Source organism: Triplophysa rosa, unplaced genomic scaffold, assembly GCF_024868665.1.
Source record: "Triplophysa rosa unplaced genomic scaffold, Trosa_1v2 scaffold353_ERROPOS49503+, whole genome shotgun sequence".
Lineage (NCBI taxonomy): Eukaryota > Metazoa > Chordata > Actinopteri > Cypriniformes > Nemacheilidae > Triplophysa > Triplophysa rosa.
The window spans coordinates 119,624-143,310 of record NW_026634359.1 but is presented as its reverse complement, the minus strand read 5'-3'; the positions used below and the strand labels follow the sequence as shown (position 1 = coordinate 143,310).

The following is a 23,687-nucleotide window of genomic DNA, read 5'->3' as shown; positions in this document are numbered from 1 at the left end:
CCTAAATCATTTAGGGACTGAGACCTAAGGAACCTTTATGAAGAGTGAAATGACGTCATCATTAGAATTGTGGCACACTTAAGCCTACATTTTGACTCTAAGAAGCTTTACACATAGGGCCCCAGATGTCAGAATGTCTCATTTCCCTCTTTCAGTGATTGTGTATCATTGTGCTGTTCACTGCACTGACGGCAGGGGGCGGTGTGTTCACTGAAGGACTTCATTCACTTCTTAAACCACTACAGAGCATCACTTCCCTCTTCAACTCATCTCATCAGAGTTTCAAGAGTGTCTGGACCAGTGTTTGTCAGAACTGTTTATCTGAAACATCTGGAGAAAATGTTCCTAGTGATTTTCCTCTGTATGTGCTCGTGGAGTCTGGAGGGTAAGTGATGTGTGATTTGATCACTTCACTTCATCGAAATAGAAGCTGTGAATGTGAATGAATTTAAAGGGATGCTTATGTCATTTCTCTGTGTATGTTTCAGGTGTGTTTGGTTCCGAGTCTGTGATGGAGGGAGATTCTGTCCTTCTGTCTGTGAATATCACTGAAACACAGAGACGTGATGGAATCATGTGGACATACGGTCCTCACACAATTCCTCTAGCTAAACTCAATGCTGAGAATAATAAAACATATAATGGCCCTGATGGGAGATTCAGAGACAGACTGAAGCTGAGCGAGAGCGGATCTCTCATCATCACAGACGTCAGAATCAAACACTCCGGACTTTATTATATCTACACAACCAGCCAAGAGACGCCACTCAAGATATTCAACATTACTGTCTATAGTGAGTACACAATCTATATATATTCATCCTGTCACATTATTTCATTAATGAGCTCATAATTATTCACAATATTGTGGAATGAAAGATGACTTTCACATTATGACATACAGTACATATTCATCCGGGTACTGCAAAAAAATGTCTATGTATTTATAACATAATAGTGGTGCATCTAAAAAAGAGAATATTGTAATTTAATTTAATTTAAACATAAATTTTAGGTTCATTACTTGTACAGTGAATTACTTTCAGCATTTTTGTATTTCTATTATTATGGCTTACAATTCGTGAAAATAAAGAACTTCTCAAAATATTAGGAAACGTTGTGAGCTCAATAATAAAAGAAAGAATTAAAATACATTCATGTTCAATTTGGGGTTTGTTTTGCAGTTACAACTCAGTGGCTGTACATTTACGATTACTTAAAATAATAATTCATTATCATAATAAAACAGATAATAACATGTTAAATACGTCAGCCCTTTTCTTTATTGTCCGTTTATTTACTCTTAATTATTTTTCAGCTCATCTGCCGGTTCCTATCATCAGCAGAGTCTCTTCACAAATCTCTTCATCGTCTTCATCATCATCAGATTGTTGTGTGTTGTGTTCGGTGATGAATGTGACACGTGTGAGTCTCTCCTGGTACAATGGAAGCCGTGTACACTCCAGCATCAGTGTGTCTGATCTCAACATCAGACTCTCTCTACCTCTGGAGGTGGAATATCAGGACACAAACACATACAGATGTGTGGTCAACAATCCCATCACAAACCACACACAACATCTACACGTCACTCAACTCTGTCACACATGTTCAGGTGATTAACACTGAATTTACACACATCTTACTCGAAAGTTCACAACAAAAACATCCAAAGAATATTTATTCTTTAAACTTGAGTTAGTTGAGTAAACTCAAAGAAACTAACATTGTCTGTTTAAACGATTATAATGAACCATAATTTAGTTTTATTGTTGCTCATTTCATCTCTCAGAATTCTCCTGCTGTTGTGGTTTTACTGAAGCTGTGATCCGATTGGTCGTCTCTGCTCTGGTGGGTGTGGCTACTGTTGCTTTTCTGGTTTATGACGTCAGATCAGGCGCGGTTCTAGACCCTGTTTAGGTGGGCTTCAGCTCCCCCATCTGTCATCTTAGCCCCCCTAAACCTTTCAGCTCTCAAACTATCAAAACAGTTTTTTTACTTTCGAAAAAATAAAAAGTTACCCAAAAATGCAGGACATGTCGATGACACAGATTGACAGCAGGCAGTTTTGAGTTCATGCTCTTGGCTGTTCTGTTCTGCGCATGCGTGGTGGCCTTTCGTAGGTGCGTTGCCATGGCTGCCGGCGGGGCAGGCTTCATCTGAATGAAGAAGCACAGTCAATGCCGCAAGTCAGACCGAGCCGGGGGCAATGACATCATGGGTCAAAGTTCATATGAGGTATTTTCTGATGCGTTGACTTGATTGCTAGCCTGCGTGAGTGCCATGTCCGTGAGATCTAAGATTCATGCTGCTATCTAATGTACGGAGCCAGTTTAGACCCTGCTGTATTTTAAACCTGAAAAGAAAAATGCTTAGAGAAAAGGTCAGAGATATATATAGTACTGAAGTGTTTTTACTTTTACTCAAGTACATTTGTCAAGAATCTGTACTTTATGGGAGTCTTTTTACTTTGGGAAAAAATACCTCGCATTATAAAGCATATCATCATATGTTTTACTCCACTACATTTCATAAATGCATCATTTTTACCTTCAATATAGTATTTAAGTACGTTTTAAAAATCTATTAGTACTTTCCTACTCTTAAAAGTATAATACTAGATTTGAATGTACTTCAGTATTAAAACTACAAAATTTATGACATTTAGTGGAGTAAACAGTATAATGTATGCTGTAGTATGCAGTGAAGCAAAACATTTCCAAAGTAACACTATATATTTAAAAATGTACTTGAAAGTTAAAATAATGAACTCATGTCCACCTCTGTTACAGAAACATGAAAGTTTTATTTTAAGATTCAAAATATCAGTAAGGTGGGTCATTATTAGCTATCTGCATGAATCCATAGACAAGTTGTTGCTGTTCTAAAGTGACAATAACACGACATAAATGTTCATTACAGAGACTAAAAACATCCTTCTTTTACTGAACTTCTTTAGCTCGTTCATATCAATGACATCACAGATACTGTACAATAAATTCAATCTAAATGACTCTAAACACAAAAGTATTTACCAAAACAATACAGATATTTGATTGAATAAATAATACATGTGACTTGGATACAAATGGTAAAAGCACCGAAGGAGAGGATGAAACATAAAACTATATTTATTTAAATGTAAAAATGTAACACAATATTTAATCACATCACAGCTGTGGGGTGTTTCTGTTGAAGGAAAGAGAACATAAAATATAAAATAGTTCTTTTCTTTTTTCCAGGTCTTTATAGATCTCTGTCACTAACAGAACAAAGTTGCGAAATCATACAAATATAAGTTTTAATAATATTTATTAATCCTATCTTTAAATGATTAATTATTTAGACTTTTATTCATTTTTATTTTGCATTTTTAACATAGTGGACACTGTGCTGTTGAAGTAAGCTTATAATAATGATGTATTATTTGAACCGTTTTTAACTTCTGAAGAAATTTTATTTCTCAACTTATTTCTGTTTTTATTACGGCTTTTGTCAGTTTGTTTGGATGTACGTGTAATATTGATTGAGATGACTTTACAGTGTTCTGTATAAGTGTGTTGAAAATGTAAAAACTGTAGATAACATTTCTGCAGCTGCTGAAAATCACTGTTCTGAACTTCACACAACATTAAACTCATGACGGCACGTAGAGTGTTCGTGGTCACAGTTCAACAGCCAGACACAACACTTACTGGTTAAACGCATTCAACGTGAAATGAAACCTGAAACTGTGAACATGAAACAGACCATTACCACAAACCTGAGTGCAAAAATACATTTGAGAAGTCCCAGATCTTCAGTTGATCTTTATCTCACAACTCTTCATCATCATGGGTGTGCCTGCCTTGTGTGTCTTCTGTCTTTGTGTTTCTTTTCACGGTTTAAAACAGATTCATGTCTGTGGTTTAGTGGTGACAAACCAACTTCCATCTAAACCACCTGCTGACCGCCAACATCTCCACATAAACCAACCTGGCTGTCAAATATGTTTTCTGTTCTACATATACAAATACACACACACATTTATACTCAACTGGGACCATCTCATCCTGAAGTATTGCAGTGGTTGTTATGGGTGCTCTTCTTCATTTCATTTTATGTGGTTGTTTTCTGGCCCGTGTGAAATAACACCACAAGTCTTTCCTGAAGCTCTGCTGCTAACAACACCAAGGTCATGGGTTCCATCCCAGCGATCAGAAACGAATGTATAGTATAATGCAATGTAAGTCGCTTTGGATGTCAATGTATTATTCTCATTATGAGATAAGTTTAATGTTTGTGTCAAAGCAAATGCAGTGGGTCATAGCCTGAACTAACAAAATACATCAGAAACACAGAGATCAGAAATCATTGAAATACTGTTAAATAAATAAATAATAAACAGAGTCGTAGAAATCAGTAAACGGACCATATAACTGATTTGAGTCAAGCCTGTGTGACATTTTACAGATGATAATTTAATCATTAAATTTTCCTTTAAAAATAGCCATATTTATTTTCTTAAAGAAAACTTAAGGAAAATAAAAACAACCAAATGAAGTTTACATTTCAGTATCTTTAATTGTTTTCATTTCTGAAATAATTTGTAAGATGTTTGGCATGATTTGGTAGCTACAGTATACTTTGATGTACATTGTCACATGTACATGTTAAACAAACCTAAAATAAACATGAAACACTTACATAAAACAGAAACATTGAAATAATTAATAAGAGCTTAAGATTCAGTGTCATATGGTGGGGTAAGTTCAGAGGGATGCTTCATCTTTACCCACTCTCTGTTCCTCATACCTGTGTGTGTGGCTACAGGAATATCTGGAGCTCGTGTCTGTTTAAGGATCTGGAACTCTTTTAGAGACAACATGTAGAACATGTGTTCAGCTCTAGAATCATTCCTGACCTTTCACCTCATCAGCTACAGCTCTTGGATGTCAGTTCCGTGTTCTCTAAATAAGTAAACAGTAGGCCTATCTAACTAATTAATAAGCAAACGAGCCTAATAAAATAGATTTTATTATGATGACCTTTCATTTGTTGTTTCGTTAATTTGTAAAGATCGTCCGTCAGTACCCATTTCCGTCAGTAGGGGAAAATGTTGTAATCAAACAAACGGCCAATGGACATTCATTCACTCGAAAAGCTGAGGTAATCAAGATTTAGCTAAATTAACAACTTGTTTGTATTGTAAGATCACCATTTGTATAGTGTATAACAGCATGTTAGAGTTTTCGTCACGTTCTCAGCAGTTAATCTCCCACTGTAGTGAACAACCCGTTCTCGTCATTCCGATGTCTGTAGATCCATCTAGTGGTTAACCCTTATGCGGTCTTCGTTTGGGGTGTACACTCATGGGCTGCGTCCGAAATCGCCTTCTTCCATACTATATAGTAGGTGAAAATGAGTACGAGTCATGAATAGTATGTCAAAAACCTCAGTATGCAAAAAACTGTAGGCGAGAAATACCCGGATGGTCTACTGCTTCCGCTGAGATTGGTGAGTGTGGATCGGATGGACACTTCTCTATCCCATGATGCCACGGGAGCTCAGCAACGGTCAAATTTCAAAAGTAAATCAAATAAATATAGTGGAAAACTTTAAGGCGGACGTCCGTTTTTAATGTAAGTGCCAATAAATGAATTTATCGTATCTAAATGATGTTTTTATCAACGCTCACATGTAGGATGTTGTTAATACGTCATGGGTCAAGGAGCATACGGGTCACATGACCATAAAACATAGCGGACGCAGTATGTCTGAAATGTATTTGTAACACTCCCGTCGGTCCCTAGTTTGGTTTTCCACTTTTTTGCCCCAAGGATGTGATTTCTCCACGCTCCCTCACCTGCTCCTCGTCATGGCCAGAAAACAACCACACTAATGAAAGAACCGAAGAGCACCCATAAACAACCACTGCAAGACTTCAGGATGAGAAGGTCCCAGTTGAGTATAAATGTGTGTGTGTATTTGTATATGTAGAACAGAAAACATATTTGACAGCCAGGTTGGTTTATGTGGAGATGTTGGCGGTCAGCAGGTGGTTTAGATGGAAGTTGGTTTGTCACCACTAAACCACAGACATGAATCTGTTTTAAACCGTGAAAAGAAACACAAAGACAGAAGACACACAAGGCAGGCACACCCATGAGGATGAAGAGTTGTGAGATAAAGATCAACTGAAGATCTGGGACTTCTCAAATGTATTTTTGCACTCAGGTTTGTGGTAATGGTCCGTTTCATGTTCACAGTTTCAGGTTTCATTTCACGTTGAATGCGTTTAACCAGTAAGTGTTGTGTCTGGCTGTTGAACTGTGACCACGAACACTCTACGTGCCGTCATGAGTTTAATGTTGTGTGAAGTTCAGAACAGTGATTTTCAGCAGCTGCAGAAATGTTATCTACAGTTTTTACATTTTCAACACACTTATACAGAACACTGTAAAGTCATCTCAATCAATATTACACGTACATCCAAACAAACTGACAAAAGCCGTAATAAAAACAGAAATAAGTTGAGAAATAAAATTTCTTCAGAAGTTAAAAACGGTTCAAATAATACATCATTATTATAAGCTTACTTCAACAGCACAGTGTCCACTATGTTAAAAATGCAAAATAAAAATGAATAAAAGTCTAAATAATTAATCATTTAAAGATAGGATTAATAAATATTATTAAAACTTATATTTGTATGATTTCGCAACTTTGTTCTGTTAGTGACAGAGATCTATAAAGACCTGGAAAAAAGAAAAGAACTATTTTATATTTTATGTTCTCTTTCCTTCAACAGAAACACCCCACAGCTGTGATGTGATTAAATATTGTGTTACATTTTTACATTTAAATAAATATAGTTTTATGTTTCATCCTCTCCTTCGGTGCTTTTACCATTTGTATCCAAGTCACATGTATTATTTATTCAATCAAATATCTGTATTGTTTTGGTAAATACTTTTGTGTTTAGAGTCATTTAGATTGAATTTATTGTACAGTATCTGTGATGTCATTGATATGAACGAGCTAAAGAAGTTCAGTAAAAGAAGGATGTTTTTAGTCTCTGTAATGAACATTTATGTCGTGTTATTGTCACTTTAGAACAGCTGGCACTCTTCGTTGCCTGACCATCATCATGTATAAACAGGGAATCATATTATAAATGCTAATATCTCAATGTATGAAATACAGAAAAACAAACTGTGGAATGTTAAATGTGAGTAAAAGTGTTGTGATTTACACCGGAGTAAGTGCAGCGTCCAGTGCATCATGTTCTCATGACTCCTGCATACACCACATCATCCTCCACTGCCCATCTCTGACAGAGAGAAATACACACACACGTGTTTAAACATCATTATATATCAATAATAGTGAGCATTTATCTACAGTTCTGATCTACTGCCATGAAATTATAAAATACTAAATGTTGTATTATACATTTTACATTTAATCATTTATCCAAAGCGACTTACAGAGAATTTTAGGAAACAAAGCGATATGTCACAGGGGCAATAATATAATTATTAAATATTCATATTTATATACTGTGAGTTTGTCTCAGCAGCTTTGACTGCTTTGATTACCATCGCACTCCTGCAAGTTTTTTAAACATCTCCTGCGTTGTTGTTGTGCTTGTGATGGATCATGAAGCGCACACACATTACACACACACACAATCTTACCGGTTTTTGCCCTGCTCTTTTACAGAATGTTGTATCTGCATAAGTGATCTCCTGTTCACCCGCCTGATCTGTTTCAGCTGTGAGAACAAGTGTTAAAGTTCACCTTCAAAATGAAAATTCTGTCATCGTTTACACCAGTGTTGGGTAAGTTACTCTGAAAAAGTAATTAATTACTAGTTACCAATTACATATTTAATAGTGTAATTAGATTACTGTACAATTGCTCTCTCCAAGAAGTATTTAATTACTTATTAGTGGCAGTCGTGGCCTAATGGTTAGAGAGTCGTGACCAGAAGGTTGCCGGTTCGATTCCCAGGGCCGGCGGGTAACGACTGAGTTGCCCTTGATCAAGGCACCTGACCCCTACTTGCTCCCCGGGCGCTGCAGTGATAGCTGCCCACTGCTCCGGGTGTACGTGTGTTCACCACTTGCTGTGCGTGTGTTCACTACTCTCTGGATGGGTTAAATGCAGAGGTCACATTTCTGGTATGGGTCACCATAAGTCACTTTCACTTCACTTATTACTAATTACTTTCTATATCCTACATCAACCTTGATAAGAATGGATAGGCATGAAACGGCTTATTTAATTCATTCAAATAAATAATAAATAACTACATAAATTATTATTTTTAACTGACCAACGTATATGTAGCGAGGAAGGCGGGACGAGAGCCGTGGGGCAGGAAGGCGGGGCCGATGGCGTGAGTGATAACGAGTATCAGCTGTACGCGCACCGGTCCCGCATGCCTCACGGGGGAGCTCGGGAGCATAAGAGGACGAGCGACGGGACTGCCGACGAGAGAGGGCCGGGCCCGGACATGCTAAGTTTTGTTTATGTTTGTGTGGCCGGCAGTCGTCCGTGAGGGGCTGCCGGCCTGTTTTACTGCTGTTCATTGTTTTGTTATTTTGATTAAAGTTTGTTTAAATGTTCGCCGGTTCCCGCCTCCTTCCTTCCGTTTTATTGAGCTTTGTTACAGTATACAAATGCAAGAAGGATATATTAAAGCATATATATATATATATTAAAGTTAGACTTATCATTTTAATGTCATTTCCAGTATTGAATATATTTCACAGTATTTAGTTCAATTACATCAGAAGTAACTGTAATTAAATTACAGAAAAAATAAGAGTAATCCCTTACTTTACATTTTCAAGGGGAAAGTAATTTAATTACAGTAACTAATTGCTAAGTAACTAGTTACACCCAACACTGGTTTACCCTCTTGTCATGTCAAACCTGTATGACTTTCTTTCTTCTGCAGAACACAACAGAAGATATTTTGAAGAATGTCGGTGACAGAACAGCACAGCCCCCATTCACTTCTATTGTATGGACATGAAACCAATGCAAGTGAATGGGGGGCTGTTGCCAACATCCTTCAAAATCTCTTCTTTTGTGTTCTGCGGAAGAAAGAAAGTCATGCAGGTTTGACATGGCAAGAGGGCGAGTAAATGATGACAGAATGTTCATTTTGAAGGTGAACTAGTCTTCTTCACAAAATCACATTATTGTTACATCATGCGATGTGTTTTGGCTGTAGTTCACACTTACCATCTTGATTTGTTTTTCTGTTTTTCCTGCAGACGCAGAAGATCAGAAGTACAGTTACAATGGTCAGAGATCCAGCGGCACCAGAGAGAGGGATTATATAATCTGAAATGTGATGAGGGCTTCGTTCTTTAATGAATAAAGAGACATTACTGTATCTGAATCTTACCGTCTAATCTCAGATCAGATCAAAATTAAACATTAATATCTCAGTGGTCATACCTGGACATGGCTGACAGTCATCAGAAGTGAGATGTTGAGTCTGGTTTGTGATGGGATTGTTCAGCACACATGTGTAAGAATCATCCAGACACTCCAGATGAAGAGAGATGTTGATGATGTCTCTGTGTTCAGACACACTGATGCTGGACAATAAACTCTTTCCTTTGTACCAGGAGAGACTCACATGTGACACATCCATTACTGAACACAACAACACACATTTTGAGCCGGATGATCCTTCTAAAGATGAAGAATTGGTGATGACAGGAACAGGCAGACGAGCTGAAAAAAATCAATCAGGAAATGAAAAGAATTAAGGAGAGGACGGCTGTATTTTTCAGCTCATTCCGTTTATGGAATGAAAGAAAAATAGAAAAACATGAGAGTGAATATGAAAAGTGAGAATCATGTGAAAGTCATCTTTCATTCCACAATATTGTGAATAATTATGAGCTCATTAATGAAATAATGTGACAGGATGAATATATATAGATTGTGTACTCTTTAAATAAATATAGTTTTATGTTTCATCCTCTCCTTCGGTGCTTTTACCATTTGTATCCAAGTCACATGTATTATTTATTCAATCAAATATCTGTATTGTTTTGGTAAATACTTTTGTGTTTAGAGTCATTTAGATTGAATTTATTGTACAGTATCTGTGATGTCATTGATATGAACGAGCTAAAGAAGTTCAGTAAAAGAAGGATGTTTTTAGTCTCTGTAATGAACATTTATGTCGTATTATTGTCACTTTAGAACAGCTGGCACTCTTCGTTGCCTGACCATCATCATGTATAAACAGGGAATCATATTATAAATGCTAATATCTCAATGTATGAAATACAGAAAAACAAACTGTGGAATGTTAAATGTGAGTAAAAGTGTTGTGATTTACACCGGAGTAAGTGCAGCGTCCAGTGCATCATGTTCTCATGACTCCTGCATACACCACATCATCCTCCACTGCCCATCTCTGACAGAGAGAAATACACACACACATGTTTAAACATCATTATATGTCAATAACAGTGAGCATTTATCTACAGTTCTGATCTACTGCCATCAAATTATAAAATACTAAATGTTGTATTATACATTTTACATTTACATTTAATCATTTATCCAAAGCGACTTACAGAGAATTTTAGGAAACAAAGCGATATGTCACAGGGGCAATAATATAATTATTAAATATTCATATTAATATACTGTGAGTTTGTCTCAGCAGCTTTGACTGCTTTGATTACCATCACACTCCTGCAAGTTTTTTAAACATCTCCTGCGTTGTTGTTGTGCTTGTGATGGATCATGAAGCGCACACACATTACACACACACACAATCTTACCGGTTTTTGCCCTGCTCTTTTACAGAATGTTGTATCTGCATAAGTGATCTCCTGTTCACCCGCCTGATCTGTTTCAGCTGTGAGAACAAGTGTTAAAGTTCACCTTCAAAATGAAAATTCTGTCATCGTTTACACCAGTGTTGGGTAAGTTACTCTGAAAAAGTAATTAATTACTAGTTACCAATTACATATTTAATAGTGTAATTAGATTACTGTACAATTGCTCTCTCCAAGAAGTATTTAATTACTTATTAGTGGCAGTCGTGGCCTAATGGTTAGAGAGTCGTGACCAGAAGGTTGCCGGTTCGATTCCCAGGGCCGGCGGGTAACGACTGAGTTGCCCTTGATCAAGGCACCTGACCCCTACTTGCTCCCCGGGCGCTGCAGTGATAGCTGCCCACTGCTCCGGGTGTACGTGTGTTCACCACTTGCTGTGCGTGTGTTCACTACTCTCTGGATGGGTTAAATGCAGAGGTCACATTTCTGGTATGGGTCACCATAAGTCACTTTCACTTCACTTATTACTAATTACTTTCTATATCCTACATCAACCTTGATAAGAATGGATAGGCATGAAACGGCTTATTTAATTCATTCAAATAAATAATAAATAACTACATAAATTATTATTTTTAACTGACCAACGTATATGTAGCGAGGAAGGCGGGACGAGAGCCGTAGGGCAGGAAGGCGGGGCCGATGGCGTGAGTGATAACGAGTATCAGCTGTACGCGCACCGGTCCCGCATGCCTCACGGGGGAGCTAGGGAGCATAAGAGGACGAGCGACGGGACTGCCGACGAGAGAGGGCCGGGCCCGGACATGCTAAGTTTTGTTTATGTTTGTGTGGCCGGCAGTCGTCCGTGAGGGGCTGCCGGCCTGTTTTACTGCTGTTCATTGTTTTGTTATTTTGATTAAAGTTTGTTTAAATGTTCGCCGGTTCCCGCCTCCTTCCTTCCGTTTTATTGAGCTTTGTTACAGTATACAAATGCAAGAAGGATATATTAAAGCATATATATATATATATTAAAGTTAGACTTATCATTTTAATGTCATTTCCAGTATTGAATATATTTCACAGTATTTAGTTCAATTACATCAGAAGTAACTGTAATTAAATTACAGAAAAAATAAGAGTAATCCCTTACTTTACATTTTCAAGGGGAAAGTAATTTAATTACAGTAACTAATTGCTAAGTAACTAGTTACACCCAACACTGGTTTACCCTCTTGTCATGTCAAACCTGTATGACTTTCTTTCTTCTGCAGAACACAACAGAAGATATTTTGAAGAATGTCGGTGACAGAACAGCACAGCCCCCATTCACTTCTATTGTATGGACATGAAACCAATGCAAGTGAATGGGGGGCTGTTGCCAACATCCTTCAAAATCTCTTCTTTTGTGTTCTGCGGAAGAAAGAAAGTCATGCAGGTTTGACATGGCAAGAGGGCGAGTAAATGATGACAGAATGTTCATTTTGAAGGTGAACTAGTCTTCTTCACAAAATCACATTATTGTTACATCATGCGATGTGTTTTGGCTGTAGTTCACACTTACCATCTTGATTTGTTTTTCTGTTTTTCCTGCAGACGCAGAAGATCAGAAGTACAGTTACAATGGTCAGAGATCCAGCGGCACCAGAGAGAGGGATTATATAATCTGAAATGTGATGAGGGCTTCGTTCTTTAATGAATAAAGAGACATTACTGTATCTGAATCTTACCGTCTAATCTCAGATCAGATCAAAATTAAACATTAATATCTCAGTGGTCATACCTGGACATGGCTGACAGTCATCAGAAGTGAGATGTTGAGTCTGGTTTGTGATGGGATTGTTCAGCACACATGTGTAAGAATCATCCAGACACTCCAGATGAAGAGAGATGTTGATGATGTCTCTGTGTTCAGACACACTGATGCTGGACAATAAACTCTTTCCTTTGTACCAGGAGAGACTCACATGTGACACATCCATTACTGAACACAACAACACACATTTTGAGCCGGATGATCCTTCTAAAGATGAAGAATTGGTGATGACAGGAACAGGCAGACGAGCTGAAAAAAATCAATCAGGAAATGAAAAGAATTAAGGAGAGGACGGCTGTATTTTTCAGCTCATTCCGTTTATGGAATGAAAGAAAAATAGAAATACATGAGAGTGAATATGAAAAGTGAGATGAAAGTCATCTTTCATTCCACAATATTGTGAATAATTATGAGCTCATTAATGAAATAATGTGACAGGATGAATATATATAGATCGTGTACTCACTATAGACAGTAATGTTGAATATCTTGAGTGGCGTCTCTTGGGTGGTTGTGGAGATATAATAAAGTCCAGAGTGTTTGATTCTGATGTCTGTGATGATGAGAGATCCGCTCTCGCTCAGCTTCAGTCTGTCTTTGAATCTCCCATCAGGGCCATTATATGTTTTATTATTCTCAGCATTGAGTTTAGCTAGAGGAATTGTGTGAGGACCGTATGTCCACATGATTCCATCACGTCTCTGTGCTTCAGTGATATTCACAGACAGAAGGACAGAATCTCCCTCCATCACAGACTCGGAACCAAACACACCTGAAACATACACAGAGAGAAATGACATAAGCATCCCTTTAAATTCATTCACAGTACAGCTTCTTTTCATCAACATGAGAATAAACTGTAAAGACTTGAACAAACTCGAGTTCTTTATCTGGAGTAAAAAGCTGTTATTTTAATAAATACTAAATGATCACTTTTAGGAACGCAGCTTTAAATAAAAAATGTTTAATTGTAGTTATTATAGGAATAAAGTTCGTAGGAGATACACAGTACAGAGCCAGACAGAACTAACTGAACTTAGATTTCACACTTGACAGATTTGACTATATAAGTTTTTAGTGGATGTTTGAGATGATTAAAGAGATTCACTGAAACTGAAACTACATGCAGATCAACATCATATTGATTTATTCTGTGACTTTGACAACACATATGAAATCAATCCAGCCATTAAAGCGTTCGATGAAGTGAAGTGATAAAATCACACATCACTTACCCTCCAGACTCCACGAGCACAAACAGAGGAAAATCACTAGGAACATTTTCTCCAGATGTTTCAGATAAACAGTTCTGACAAACACTGGTCCAGACACTCTTGAAACTCTGATGAGATGAGATGAAGAGGGAAGTGATGCTCTGTAGTGGTTTAAGAAGTGAATGAAGTCCTTCAGTGAACACACCGCCCCCTGCCGTCAGTGCAGTGAACAGCACAATGATACACAATCACTGAAAGAGGGAAATGACACATTCGGACATCTGGGGCCCTATGTGTAAAGCTTCTTAGAGTCAAAATGTAGGCTTAAATTAGGCTATATAATATTTGTAAATTCTAGCTTTAACATTTTACAGTGTATAAAGACCAGAGATGGGGACTCGAGTCACATGACTTGACTCGAGTCGCAAATTTAAGGACTTGTGACTCGCTTGACTAAAGAAAGAAAATGACTCGACTCGACTTGACTTGGGATCCAGTGACTCGTGACTTGACTTGAACTTCATGACTTGGCAAGACTTTACTTTATAACAACTGTAATTAATTCTTTTAAATATACATTGCAACATTGGTAAACATAACGCAAGACACGGAGCGGAACCAATGATCTGAGTCTGCGCGAGTGCACGTTTCATGACGCTGCACGAGCACACAAACACAGCGCGCCAAATTTAGAGAGCAAAGGAATCTCCCAAGACGTTTTCTTTTCGATATAAACACTTCGACACTGACAATATTGACTAAGAAGATTTGCTGTATGCATTTACAAAGGCGGGATATCGACACTTCAAAAAGAAAAGGTATGTAACTGTTAACTGTTATTCGACTAAAATCTGAGAATGTGGAAACAGCATTGGTTTTTATATTATTTGTCTCTAAATTTATATTAAGTCTGTCATTAAATTAAAGTAATTATAAGTTATTAATCGCATGTTTGTAATTCGCGATGTCAAACATAAATTCGATGGCGTTAGCCTCTCAAAAGTATTTTATTGTGTCACTCTTGACGCACGGAAAATAATAAGGAATTGTACCGCAGTGACTGCAGTGTTTTATCAATTTGTGATGTTTCTCTTGCATCCGAAATCCTAGATATATAAGCAAAATGGCTGTAATAGACATTTGACCTCGTTAGTTTATTTAGGGCGTATTAAGTAACAATCATATTTCAAGAATAGCAACGCGGCTGCCAACAGTTCAGTACAGATAGGTTACAGGAAAACGCAACACAATAAAAACTTTTACTGCACGAATCGATTGAGTGATTCAGTGACCCATTCTTGCTTGTTCATGGATGAATCGACTGTTTTAAACGAATGAGTTAAATGAACGCTTCTGTGACTCACTCATTAAAACAGTCATTTGCTAACCTGCTAGCTTAATAATTAAAATAATCATTTCATACTTTATATTCAAAGTGTTGTATTTAAAATATTATTATTTTAAATGTATAATGAAGTTAATTTCTGAGGAAAAAATAAGTTGTGGTAAATAAAATATGATTTTATTCTGTTTGGTACTGTGACTTGACTCGATTTGACTTGATCTTTAGCTAGACTTGACTTGACTTGCTTGGTTTGTTTGCACTGTGGCTTGAGACTTGATTGTAGGGACTTGAGACTTACTTGAGACTTGAACATGTGTGACTTGCCCCCATCTCTGATAAAGACACTTTGTAGGTTTGTAGTTTTGGTCATGTTCTCAGGTGGATAAGCTCCGTGGTTAAGCATGTCTCCTCATGCAGACGTCTGTAGCTCCATCTAGTAGTTAAACATGGAAACACACTGAAAATAATTTCTAACTTTATTAAAATGTTCTAAATAAATCAGTTTTTGTTTTATAATAATTTTACGGCAGCGGCTATTTGCACTAATAGATACTATTTACACTAAGTTTAAATAGTAGTAGGTTGTGTTTACACTAAGGGAAAATAGCAGCATTTCTTAGCGAAATGTTATTTACACCAACCAGAAATATGTGTATTTTCTTTGGATTAAGTAGTTAGATGCTATTTACTTATAAATAGTGGCAGATAACGTTACTATTTACAGCTCGGTATTGTTGTGCATTAAACATTTTTAAAACATTAAAAACGTTTTCAGCAAGAGGTGACTTAAACCCCAGACTCCCATGCCAAACTATACAGACTTCGCGACTGGAGTCGCTATTTGACTTATGCTGGGTTCACACCAAACGCGAACAATCGCTTTCCACGCTCTTTATGACTAGCAGGAAAAGTTCGTTATTTTCGCGTGAGTCACGCAATCAGACAAACATTTTCAACCTTCGCGGAAGATGAGATCGACGCACGTTCGCGGCAATCGCGCCGACCGATTCGCATCATTCGCACTGCTGCCACGAGTTCGCACCTATACGCGTCTTTGCATTAACTTTGTATGTTATTTACTCGCGCAAAACGCTTAATTCGCGTTTGGTTTGAACCCGCTACTTTCTCTATTCCAATCACATATTGGTGGGCGGAGCTAGAACAAAAAGTCTATTTGTACTAAGTGCAAATAGACACTCCGTTTAAGGCGTGCAACTGCAAGTTGTTTTTAGTTTAGACAGCTCTAACATTTATTTTATTCTAGTACTAGCCTGTTCCACCTATACAGTGTACTTTTTGAAAAGGCAACATGTTCAGGCTTATCGTGCATTTAAAACACATATTTTAATTTTGCAAAATAAAGAGGTAACACGTTTTGAAACAAATTCACTTGAGAAACAAATAATCTAAGTGACCTTCTTCTGGGGACTTTTCTCTAGAGCGCCCCCTAGTGACGTAACATGTAAGACATTTAAACTAATGAGATGCAGAAACACATTATATTGTGATGTACTAGCAAACAGAACATGTCGTCAGACTGGTTTTTATTTTCTTGCAACATGATGCTGAATAATACACAAAATAACAACAGGGGTGTATGGAAACAAACACAAAACTTGATGTTATACACATTTAATCATGTAACAGACAGTTTATGCAAAGGCCTATAAAGACCTATAAAGGAGGAAAAACAGAAGACAAAGTGATTGTTCAAAAGACCTAGTATATGTGACACAAGTTTTATGTAATTATGACATTAATAAGAGCATAAAATGAATGTGTGTTTATCACTGTAAATGATAGATTTCAGTATACAATACTCAACTGTTATCCATAATACTGAAATGAAAGATTTTAAATACTGAAATGTATGACTTAATTGAAACTACTTGTAAAAAATGGATGATAAAGATATATGGTTGAGAATAGGTTTATAGTCAATTTACTTTTATTCATTTAACAGACTTTCATCCAAAATGTTTGAACATTGAAATGTTTGAACTCTTGACACTTTTTTTATTCTGAGTTTAGTATATGTATGGTTTTATTCCTGGGTTTCCATAATTATTAAACCCTTGTGAAAATCAGTGAATTAACTTTAAAAAATATATTCAGAACATTCATAAGGGGTGGATGTGTTGTGTATGTCATTTATAAAATCTGTAGTTCTGCTCTCTTATCAGATTTCCAACCGAAATCACAAGTCACACATTTATCAGCAAACACAAAAATCCACACATTTTAATTGACGTTTTATTTGTTTATTAATAATGACATACATTGTGTATATAGTTAAACACATTGAAGCATGTTAAACAAAACTAGCATGTGTTTACTGTTAAAACAGCCATTACTAAATGATCAGTGTATCCACCAGAGGACAGAAATGATCAGACGCAAACACTTATCAATACTGTTTTCATTTAGCTGATATCAGCAGTCAAATAAACATGAGATTCATTCAAAGCAGAACACAACACAATTATAACTGTGTCACATTTTTTGCTTTTGTACAAAGCTATTCTTTCAAGAGCAATAAGGTAGGAGTTATTCAGTCAAGTGCTTCATGAAGTTTTTTTATATCTGTACTGAGAGTCTGAATTCAGATCTGATCAGAGAACAGATTTTCTTAAGCAAAAAACAGTTGAGTTACAAAAACACAATATAGGCACATATTGAATCAAATGATACTGTAAATGAAAGACTAAAATAATCTTTAACAATAAAAACAGAACAGACATCACAATCTAACACTTGATGGTCAAGATGTTTCTCACGTGTATTTTCTAGAATCTTCTTCACATGATAAACACAGATTGTCATCAACATGAACTTGTTTTTGGTGTTAGTTGTTATATAAAAGTGTATAAAGCAGATTAGAGACGGGTTAAAGAAAGACTGAAGATGTTCTCCAGGTTTATCTGATATTTCATCATCATCAGATATTAAATCAATACTGTCTATAATCACACAATATCAAACACATGAGAGTCAAAGTGATAACATGCTATGCAGTGAGTAACAGACATGAAATATAAAAAGATAAACAGATTCTGATCATTGATCAATGTCAACGACAAATAAATGAAAGTTTATGTTGTCTATCAAAACCGTGTAACTTTAGCTTTAAAAGCTTTTATCACTTGAGCTCAACAGCACACATGAGTTGATCTTTTAAAGAGGACGGATCATGAGGTAGTAAAACAGTTTTGTTACTGTAGATGTTGATGATGTAACGTTGAGCATCTATCAGCTGATCAAACATATTCTGCTTCATTCAGTCAAGGCATCACAACAGTTGTTGATTCATTTCCATTAGTTCCTGCTGAATCTGTCAGAAAAGAGATGAAATGTCAACAATTTGCCATAGAAATTACATTTATAATATCATTAAACCAAGTATCAGCAATATAGTTATACATCGATTTATTTTCTAGGTGAATGTAAATTATATCTCTACATTTTTCAATAATTGTCATTCACTCCACTGAAGTGCACAAATCAACATTCATTCATTCATGTGAAAGATGTGAGCAGATTAAACAGACTCGGACTGCTAAATATAAATGTTTGAAAGTATACTAAAATAAATATGTTACAAATTAAACTAGATAGTAAAGTTCGAGTACAAACTTTATGTTGCTTGACAAAGCCTGTCCTGAAGAGTTTGAAATAGTTTGAAAGGTTTTATTGTTAAACTTTTTCTAACATGATGGAAAAAATAATGTGACCCCAGTGTGTTAAAACCGGGCTTAGTATGTTGTTAGCATGATTAGCATGTTACTAGCATGATTATAACGACACATGGGCGTGGCTTGGAATCTGCAATTGATAATACTCTAAACTATGAGTGAAACGAACCAACCCCTGTGTCTCTATGATGTTCTGATGCAGAGATATAGGTTTTGCTAAATGGTTGCTAGGCTAACCTGTTTGGTTGCTATGGGCGTGGCTTGGTATATGCCAATTGATGATGCTCTAAGCCAGTGGTCACCAACCCTGCTCCTGGAGATCGACCGTCCTGAAGATTTCAGCTCTAACCCCAATCAAACACACCTGAACTATCTAATCAAGGTGTTCAGTAGGGCTGAACGATTAATCAAAATTGAATCGCAATCGTGATGTGAGACGTTGCGATTTGCTAATCGCAAGAGGCTGCGCAATGTGGTAGAGATGTGAAAAATAGCAAACGCGTCTGTTCCAAGCCCGCTTTGAGTAGCATTCTTGCTAACCAACTGAGTGAGCGCACCTCCGTTATGCCTAATCAGCACTGACCTAGCCAACTGCATAAACGTCCGTCATTAAAAAAACAAACATACACAAGGCAGGAGAGAGTGTGTGTTATTATGGCATCTGCAGAGTCAGATCGATGATATTTAAGCAAATAAATATTAAAGAACCGTCCAATTCATAAGACCGCACACACAGCCTGTGTCATACTCGCACGTCTCTGCCCTGCGTTGCGCGTCTCCCGCATCTCGCGGACGAGCCGTTTAAACTTGACGCGCACACATAGCCTGTTTCATACTCGCGCGTCTCCCGCATCTCGCGGACGAGTCGTTTAAACTTGACGCGCACACATAGCCTGTTTCATACTCGCGCGTCTCCCGCATCTCGCGGACGAGTCGTTTAAACTTGACGCGCACACACAGCCTGTTTCGTAATGACGTTTATAGTACTTGAGTCCGGCTCCACACGGGCATCTGGCAATAAGGACGAGGCTTGACGCACGCGCGCACCCTGTGTCAACTCACGCCTAGCTCCGCGTTTCAAACAAATGTAAATTCTATCTAACTGTTTTGCTAATTTCACTTGGATGAAATTAAACATTCAGCACATTTTCTACTTGTTTTAAAAAATCCCACATACTTAAAAAATAATAAATCAGCCTATGTAACTATGTCTATGTCACTAATAGTGTACACTGGTATTTGGATTCTATTGGTGTGATGTAATCTGGAAGTTGGGAACCAATTGAACAACAGTAAGCCCTATTTGAATAATGCCCTAAACACACTACAAAAATGAATTTTGTAATGGTTTTAATGGAAACATTTTTTTTGTTTTCTTTCAGCAGGGTAACTATACCCATACTGTGCTCCACACAACAATATTGAGCTGAAGCTTGAATTAGAAAAGTTAAAATCGCAAATCAAATCGCAATCGCAATGTCTGTCAAAAATATCGCAATTAGATATTTTCCCCAAATCGCACAGCCCTAGTGTTCAGGTTTGCTTGATAATTACAGACAGGTGTGCTGAAGCAGGGTTGGAGCTGCAGTCTGCAGGACGGTCGATCTCCAGGAACAGGGTTGGTGACCACTGCTCTAAGCTATGAGTGAAACGAACCAACTCCTGTGTCTCTACGATGTTCTGATAAAGAGATATAGGTTTTGCTAAACGGTTGCTAGGCTAACCTGTTTGGTTGCTATGGGCGTGGCTTAGCATCTGCCAATTGATAATGCTCCAAGCCACAAGTAAAACGAACCAACCCCCATGTCTCTACGATGTCCTGATGCAGAGATATAGGTTTTGCTAAACAGTTGCTAGGCTAACCTGTTTGGTTGCTATGGGCGTGGCTTCGAAGCTTCATGATAATCCTGGGACACTGATTGGTAGCCTGAGTCAAATGAGCCCACCCCCTTGTCTCTAAGTGGTTGTACTGCTTACAAGACATTCAACACGGGACGTTTTACGCCTTATATGGGCATGCTTCCTGTGATTGGGACATTTTGGGAGGCTCTCATACCCCAGGGGTACAACTTACACCCCTTCAAATCGTGTATTATTTTCATGTTTCTACGATATCCTCACTCGGAGCTACGACCCGTCAAAGTTGGGCGCAATGTTAAGTCATTGGGATTTTTCGGGTGGTTTTTCGCCCCCCATCGCACCCCCTCCACCCGATCGCTTATAAAAGTCATAGCACACCATTCCCGAATAGGCCCGTCGATGTGATGTATTCATTCATGGGTCTACGTCAAAAGCTGCGGGACAAGTAGCGTGCCAAACTTTTGGCGGAACAAGAATAATTATAAGTATGTATGTTCGAATAACAATAGTTATGCTTTTTCAAAGTATCACTAATAATAATAAGCTTAGATACAAGAACAAGTATGTTGGCTCTGTCAAGTCAACATAATGACACATTTGCTTTCACATTATAAAATGAACCCTTTAAATAACTCAATTATAAATCATTTAAACTACTCAGGACAGTTTTGAACACACGCTTAAGTCTAACAGAACAGTTTTCATTGTTTACAGAAACTTCAGGACTGAAATCTCACTGTAAATGCTTCAAAACACAGTTTTTCATTATGAAATGGAATATAAATTGTGATTTGTTACCTGATCTCTGTTTGTTCAGTTCTGTTCCATCACCAGTGTCTGTTTGAACAAACATTCAGTTCATTAGAAATTTATTAGTTATCACAGATCAGCTGCCAAATGTCACTTTTAAGAGAAGAGTTGAAGAGCAAACAAACCCAATTCAAACAGATTTTGTGAGTCAGAAATTCACAGCTGTACAGAATCTCACCTGAGTTCTTCTTGATCTGATTTGGAGGACGAAAATCTGTAAAGAATCACACACACATGAAACATATGAACAAGTGAACATGTGTTAGTGTGAACACACAGTCATGTCTTCAGTCAGCTCTAGAATCACTTGAGTTTATATCATCACACATTGAAATGAAGCCGTTTATTGTGAAGCACTACAATAATAAACAAGACTTGATTTATTAACCGTGTGAATATCAGACTCAACTCACTTTATCAACTAATGGAGAGAATTATGCATTTACTACCTACTCTGATCAATTAAACACACAATAAAAGTGAAAAAATGAGCTTTTAATGAATTAAATGTGTCTAGTTTGTGTTCACTGTAATGACTGGGATGCCTTTTCCTTACAAACACACAGAAAACATGAGTCAATGTGATGATATACTGTCAGAAACACACAGAAAACACGAGTCAATGTGATGATATACTGTCAGAAACACACAGAAAACACGAGTCAATGTGATGATATACTGTCAGAAACACACAGAAAACACGAGTCAATGTGATGATATACTGTCAGAAACACACAGAAAACACGAGTCAATGTGATGATATACTGTCAGAAACACACAGAAAACACGAGTCAATGTGATGATATACTGTCAGAAACACACAGAAACACGAGTCAATTGATGTATACTTCAGAAACACACAGAAAACACGAGTCAATGTGATATATACTGTCAGAAACACACAGAAAACACGAGTCAATGTGATGATATACTGTCAGAAACACACAGAAAACACGAGTCAATGTGATGATATACTGTCAGAAACACACAGAAAACACGAGTCAATGTGATGATATACTGTCAGAAACACACAGAAAACACGAGTCAATGTGATGATATACTGTCAGAAACACACAGAAAACACGAGTCAATGTGATGATATACTGTCAGAAACACACAGAAAACACGAGTCAATGTGATGATATACTGTCAGAAACACACAGAAAACACGAGTCAATGTGATGATATACTGTCAGAAACACACAGAAAACACGAGTCAATGTGATGATATACTGTCAGAAACACACAGAAAACACGAGTCAATGTGATGATATACTGTCAGAAACACACAGAAAACACGAGTCAATGTGATGATATACTGTCAGAAACACACAGAAAACATCGAGTCAATGTGATATATACTGTCAGAAACACACAGAAAACACGAGTCAATGTGATGATATACTGTCAGAAACACACAGAAAACACGAGTCAATGTGATGATATACTGTCAGAAACACACAGAAAACACGAGTCAATGTGATGATATACTGTCAGAAACACACAGAAACAGAGTCATGTGATGATATACTGTCAGAAACACACAGAAACAGAGTTCAATGTGATGATATACTGTCAGAAACACACAGAAGACATGATCAATGTGATGATATACTGTCAGAAACACACAGAAAACACGAGTCAATGTGATGATATACTGTCAGAAACACACAGAAAACACGAGTCAATGTGATGATATACTGTCAGAAACACACAGAAACAGAGTCAATGTGATGATATACTGTCAGAAACACACAGAAAAGAGTCAATGTGATGATATACTGTCAGAAACACACAGAAAACACGAGTCAATGTGATGATATACTGTCAGAAACACACAGAAAACACGAGTCAATGTGATGATATACTGTCAGAAACACACAGAAACATGAGTCAATGTGATGATATACTGTCAGAAAACACACAGAAAACATGAGTCAATGTGATGATATACTGTCAGAAAACACACAGAAAAACACGAGTCAATGTGAGATAACTGTCAAGAACACACAGAAAAACATGAGTCAATGTGATTGATATACTGTCAGAAACACACAGAAAACACGAGTCAATGTGATGATATACTGTCAGAAACACACAGAAAACACGAGTCAATGTGATGATATACTGTCAGAAACACACAGAAAACAT

General features: G+C 37.1%; 2 protein-coding genes and 1 long non-coding RNA gene across 3 annotated transcripts; 1 reads left to right on the top strand and 2 right to left on the bottom strand.

The window, feature by feature from the left end:
• The first annotated feature begins 290 nt into the window (after positions 1–290).
• On the top strand, positions 291–9,357 carry LOC130550532 (carcinoembryonic antigen-related cell adhesion molecule 3-like). Its single transcript, XM_057328026.1, has 5 exons — positions 291–385; positions 489–794; positions 1,319–1,615; positions 1,793–1,851; positions 9,270–9,357. Exons 1-5 carry the CDS (start codon positions 340–342, stop codon positions 9,336–9,338), a joined length of 777 nt encoding a protein of 258 aa, XP_057184009.1. The 5' UTR covers positions 291–339; the 3' UTR covers positions 9,339–9,357.
• A 732-nt stretch (positions 9,358–10,089) lies between these two features.
• On the bottom strand, positions 10,090–15,577 carry LOC130550529 (hepatic and glial cell adhesion molecule-like). Its single transcript, XM_057328022.1, has 7 exons — positions 15,473–15,577; positions 13,851–14,040; positions 13,082–13,387; positions 12,583–12,864; positions 12,364–12,489; positions 10,806–10,882; positions 10,090–10,432 (listed from the first exon to the last, which is right to left on the bottom strand). Exons 1-7 carry the CDS (start codon positions 15,575–15,577, stop codon positions 10,382–10,384), a joined length of 1,137 nt encoding a protein of 378 aa, XP_057184005.1. The 3' UTR covers positions 10,090–10,381.
• Positions 15,578–17,419: 1,842 nt separating this feature from the next.
• LOC130550535 (uncharacterized) lies at positions 17,420–22,079 on the bottom strand. The gene is made up of 3 exons (XR_008962442.1): positions 21,715–22,079; positions 21,525–21,563; positions 17,420–18,505 (listed from the first exon to the last, which is right to left on the bottom strand). It is a non-coding gene; the product is annotated as an uncharacterized LOC130550535 (long non-coding RNA).
• Positions 22,080–23,687: the final 1,608 nt, after the last annotated feature.